The following is a 6,000-nucleotide window of genomic DNA, read 5'->3' as shown; positions in this document are numbered from 1 at the left end:
CCGATAACAATGTCGGTCTGGACGTAGAATCTCTCTTGCCAACAAGTGCTACTTTGGACTAAGTAGTCAATTGAGTAGAAAATCCCCTCTCGACGAACAAAACTAACTCTCTATAATGGTAAATTCTCGCGGATTCGTTGGTTAGATCGGCTCCGGCTCTGAGAGTAGTCGATGCGGCATTGGCTGGTGGTAGTAAAGGAAGAGGAAAATCTCCTTTGTGTTGGAAAGATCAGGTGGAGAAGGACTTGGCTTCACTTAGTGTGTCCAACTGGTGCGTTTCGTTAAACTCGACCAAAATCTATTAGACGGTTATTGCGCCAGGAAGAAGAAGAAATTGTCGTTGCTGTGCTGCTAGTACATTTTCGATCCGCTTTGTATTATCCTATTGTAATATATATTTGTTGTTATATTCGAATGATTATGATTCCCTTCAAAATTTCATAGATAATTCAGTACATATATTTATACCCGCACTTGCGTGGGTTAATTTTCAGAGAGCGATGACAGAAAATGCTCAAGATTTGTCTTTTTTTATCAGAAGCAAAAGATGGCGTCATACAAGTGTGGCACACTTTATTAATACTCTTTGTTGCAACCATTCATGGTTACAACCTACACTGGCCCTGCATCAGCGACCGGGCGTTGCTTGGCAGCCGTTGCATTTTATGCTTATTGTTTATAAACAAACTCAGCTGGAAAGGCTTTTGCTTTTCAAATCTTTTCAATTATATTCTGACTGTGCACTGTGATTCTGACTCTTTATCAGTGGACCTTCATTTATTTAACTTCAATTTATTTTTCTCTGTACGGCATTGCCGATTGTTTCAGTTGTCGAAAATGATGACAGAAAAATATTTGTTGCCCTCTCGGTAAAGGGAAAAAGAAAATATATTTGCAGCTGCAAAGAAGCAGCAGTGGAATCCAAACGATTCGAAAGGAACGACATCGAGAATAAAATAAACGGGAATCATTTTTTACGCTTAAGCGTAGCAGCGGTGGGAGTGAAATAATCGCAGTACTTTGATTAAACATAGAGTTCAACGTAATTGCCAGTTGAGGTGCGGGCATCTCCAACATACGTAGGAGTAGCGTTAGCCGTGCGTCATGAAGAAGACCATACGGCCTGAATCGATGCCCTACTGCGTACAGCAGTCGAAGCCAAGGCGCATTAAAAACGAGAAAAGATGTGAGGTGGATAAAAGGAGAACCAATCTATCCACTCCGGTGCGGCGCAATATTGTCGACTGCCCATTTTACACATTTAAGTATAAATTCGACGATTTACCGTTAGACCCAGCGAAGGCATTCATCGAAGAGAAGATTGGTAAAATCGAATCTGAATGACTCGCGAATGCATTTGTATTTTGCTTTAATTTTTTTTTACAGCGCATATGCAAGTAAACCAAATAGTGGGACGTTGCAATAAGGAATTGGATTTTCATTTATATGACATGGGCCATGAAGTGAAATGGAGCTTGGAGGAGTGTGACGATGAAAGTATTCAAGACTTGAAGCTGGAGGATATTGTATTACCCCAAAAAATGGGATTGTTAAAAAACAAAAAGGAGGATCAGTATTCATTCAATGCGAGAGGTGAGTGGGTAATTGTTTTTTGATTTACTTGCAATGTGATAAAGCACCTAGCTGGAAATTAAAAGTTAGTTAATGGGAGCCCTTCTGCTGTGTACACTTTAGTTCCAGTTTGACTTTTTTTAGCAGTTATTTTGTTTTCACGCCTGTCATAGTTCGACTGCATCCTGCAGAGATGCTAAGTAGAAAAATCACAGGTTGGTTATAAAGTACTGAAAGCAATACCAATGAACGAGTACAAGGAGCAACACTCACACTTACAGATTTTTATAATATTTATATGTAATTAATTGTCTAAAGTTATATTTGGCAGAAAAGGTTACATTGGTATATAAAATAGCAAATATTTTGTACGAGTATATTTTTGGTGTTTAAGGTCGTAAGCAAGTTTTTGGCCGATTTATTTTTAAATACATTAATTCGCGCATTTTATATTTCTTACAATCGTCGAGAATATGTTTTATGGACAATTGGCAGTTACACGTTTCACAATACCCTTTGAATGGGTATTCATGAGTAATCTTGGTGTGCTCCATAAGTAGTCTAGTAATAATACGGAGTTCGTCCGCTGTCGTTGAATTAGGAAACGTTGGTTTAATGCGATGTTCGCTGTAAAACTTGTAGCCGTTTTGGTACGTTTGCCAGCTAGCCCTCATCAATTCCCATATGTGGGGGCAGGTAAAAAGTTGGACATATTATAGGCTTATTTAGCTGTAATGTCTGAGTGTTCAAAACAATCATCTCAATTTCAACGGCCGCCGTGGCCGAATGAGTTGGTGCGTGACTACACCAACCCACTCCGCTACGGCGGGCGCCACAAATATTTGTTCAGGGCAAAAGAAAAGCGGTTTTAAACCGTTTGCGCAAAAATGTATGCAAAAATAATAGATTTCTTTTTCCATAAACTAATACAAACGTGGTTAATATACAAATATCCTCACCTTGTTGAAACTCCAATACAATCAACGGATTTGAACGCCATCGAAGATTTGTGGTCGGTTCTGAAAACAAATATAAGAAAATATGGCATCCATTACAAATCTTATCTTAAAATGGCGATACTTGAAAAGTAGAACCAAATTAGTCCCGAATACACTAAAAAATTGGTTGACTCTATGTCACGTAGACTTCAGCTGTAATTGATAATAAGGATAACCAACAAAGTTATAAGTCAAAAATTAGAAAGAAGTAATTGCTGATTTTAACTGCATCATTTAAGCTGAGTGGTGAATTCTCTGTATGTTTTTTTTGGTGTTTTAGTATTGAAAATGGACGAAATTGGTCAATAATCACATCCCACTTTCATATAACGAAACTCTTCAAAAAAGGTAATTCTCTCGTATATGCAAATGAAGCAACATTTTTATTTCCAGTAAAAGAAATACGAAGCAACTGTTGAAAAATCGACGTATCACCCACACATTTGTGTAAATGCGTGTATCCCGATAACGACTTAATAAAGCTCGCTCAAAATTTCCAACTCACCTAGATCCGACATATGAGCAAATTTCCATCCGCCCGTCTGATATTACAAGCAATGACTCTCAATGTCTAAGTGTTTCTTTGATTTCTAAAATTAACGGCACGCCCGAATTAAATTTTATTGAAATGTGCGCGGGTATTTAAATACGGCTCGGACCGAATTCAGCACTTCTTTACTAGTTGAAACTGTGCGTAAGAGTTCATATATATACGTATTAATATGCCACTATTGCCATTGAAAAAGTAATTTTACGCTGCATATGGATTTATTTTTGTTTTTGTCCCCCTTGTACATATTCATATGTATGGGTGTAAGTGTGCGGGTATATTAAGGAAATGAAGCGCCTATTACTTTCACGACACTCCCTGTGTATGTAAATCGATAAAGGCATTTAAATAAAAAGGTTGCTTCAGGATGCCAGTGGTCCTAATGATGCCCACCGAGGCCCTACTGATATAAGTATTGGCAGCCGGCCTTGATAAGTATGCCCGAAACGGCCTTTGGGAATTATTCATATTCTTCATGCATTTTATGTGCGCAATTGGGGCTCACACACATTTTCATACAGTAGTGGCCATATGAATAGAAGCAACATTGCAAAATACCAAAATTGCATCTTTTGAAGTTTAAACGATATTAAATATATTTTTGTTTTGTTTCGAAAATGCCAGCCTTTTGATGTTATGAGAATTGGAGTGCACGCTTCGACAAGTTAATATTTTGGAGAGTTTAGAAATGATAGTTTCATATAAACGGCAAAGATACTGAAAGAAGGTTATCAACTATTTAAATGTTATTTTATACACCTTAAATTTAGAGGATATTGGTGAATATTTGGGGGTGATCAGACAAAGCATCTTATTGGGTTTAAAGCCCTTGATTAGGTATAATCAAAAAAACTAAAAATAATGTTATCTACATATATGATAGGAAGGATATTGATGTCGCCGATATGAAGGCCGCCATTTTTGGAGAGAAGAGTATAAGCGATGTAAAAAGTCGAAGCTGCTTAACAACACAAATAACTTGTTCTATCCCAAATCTAATTGTTGCATACATTTTTGAGTTGTTGAGAAGGACGAAATCGAGAGAAATGGGGTCGACGTCGTTTCTAGCCTAACAGTAAAACCTAGAATTACTCTGCTGGGGTTGATAGATTAACACCTTGAGCTACGCAATACTCATTCACCCGCTGTAGGTAGAAGAAGGCTCTTTGGTACAAATTATTTGGTTACGATAAATACAAAAATTAATGTGCCACAATCGGCCGCCGTAGACGAATGGGCTTGTGCGTGATTATCCTTTAGTAATGTCTGGGTTTGAAACCCGTTGTGACTCGAAGTATCAAAATGATAGAATAAGTTTACTCTAAAGCATAGTACTAAGTTCGCGTGACTGTCAAAATCCATACAAATTGCATTGTCGTGAAATATGCGTGAAATTTCACATGAGATTCTAATGAGATTCCAATTTATGAATTCCATCTCCGAAGTGAGAATGTGAAAAGGCTGCAAAATACGCTTCCACTACTATTATGACCGCAATATTTGATGAAAAACGATTTCCACGCATGCATTTTTTTAGGTCTGGCAGCAGATAGAAATTACTGGATGCCAAATCTAATGCCACCGTTTTCACTAGAATTCGAACTGATTCATAGATTTTAGCCATAGTAAAAATGCTCTTGTGACACGGTGCATTGTGCTGATGAAAATTAATTTTTTTCTGGTCCAAAAGGTTACAATAATATTCAGAAATTATTGTTTTATCAGTTCGCTAGTAATCCACAAATGAAATTACTTACGTTTCTCAAAAAACTGATGCTAACACCTACTTGGCCGATTTCTGGACACGAACTTGTTTCGAAGCCGAAGAACTAGGCTCACACCACGCTTTAACCTCTTGTTTTGATTTAGGATGATATGAACAGACCCAAGTCTCATCCATTGATGAATCGACGCACAAAATCCACTTCATACTTTTGAAGACACTTTAAATGTTGCTAAGAAAGTCGCATTCGAGTGTGTTTTTGTTCCATTGTTAACGAATGCGTTTAAAATCAGCAACGCATCTTTAGTCACTTTGAACATTCATTCACAAATTTCCTTTGTTATTAAACCTTCCAAAAATAAAAATTCAATCACTGCACGATACTTGATTTTGTCCATTGTAGAAAATACTTTATTTCTTTCAAACAAGGCAGATTGAAATGGGAATTCTCATACGCTCATCTGAAGAGTGTACAAGCACAAAAACAAAATTACGTAGGCAGCGCTTTCTATTATCGAACCGCAAAACTTATTGAACGTTCTCAAGCAAGGACAATCTACGAGCAGTTATCAGCTTGGATGAAAGTTTGCGGCTATGTAATTATATAAGATTTAGTATAAGCTTGGACAGACAGCGCCAGACATCCACAACTAGTAAATTGGCAAAAGCGCTCCAATAACTCTGATGCGGCTCTGAAATTTTCAGCAGAGAAATTTGTGGATCAAATGAAAGCAGAAATGGCTCAAAATTCACTTCATAAACAGTTTCCGCAATGCGCGGCGACTATGTTGGGGCGAAATTCAAACAACTGGCCTACAAGGAGGTTAAAAACACCAAAGAAGTATTGGTGATACGTAATTTTATTTTGTTTCATTTTAGTTTATTTTATCATTTCACCACATTTTATTATTTCATTTTGTTTTATTTGATTTATGTTATTTTACTTTATTTCATTTTATTTTATTTGAGTTTAATCCGGGGTAAAGTTATTATCTGTCATAGACTTGACTTCAATTAATGAGACTTGCTGCTAAGAAAATATCTACGTAGCTTCGAAGTTTGCGAAATTTTATTATATTATTTTATTTTATTTTTTTATATTTCATTTCATTTTACTTTCAGATATCGTTTCTAACTATATGCCTATCACTGTAAAA

General features: G+C 36.7%; 1 protein-coding gene across 1 annotated transcript in view; it reads left to right on the top strand.

Annotated features, from left to right (window-relative positions):
• Window positions 1–1,104: 1,104 nt before the first annotated feature.
• Window positions 1,105–6,000, top strand: part of LOC128862224 (dynein axonemal heavy chain 3) — a 279,729-nt gene continuing 274,833 nt past the window's right edge. Inside the window, exons 1-2 of the mRNA XM_054100729.1 lie at window positions 1,105–1,324; window positions 1,387–1,593. Coding sequence (XP_053956704.1) covers window positions 1,105–1,324; window positions 1,387–1,593 — 427 coding nt within the window. The remainder of the gene's footprint in view (window positions 1,325–1,386; window positions 1,594–6,000) is intronic.

This window comes from Anastrepha ludens, chromosome 4 (genome assembly GCF_028408465.1).
Source record: "Anastrepha ludens isolate Willacy chromosome 4, idAnaLude1.1, whole genome shotgun sequence".
Classification (NCBI taxonomy): domain Eukaryota; kingdom Metazoa; phylum Arthropoda; class Insecta; order Diptera; family Tephritidae; genus Anastrepha; species Anastrepha ludens.
This window is presented reverse-complemented; position numbering and strand designations above follow the sequence as displayed.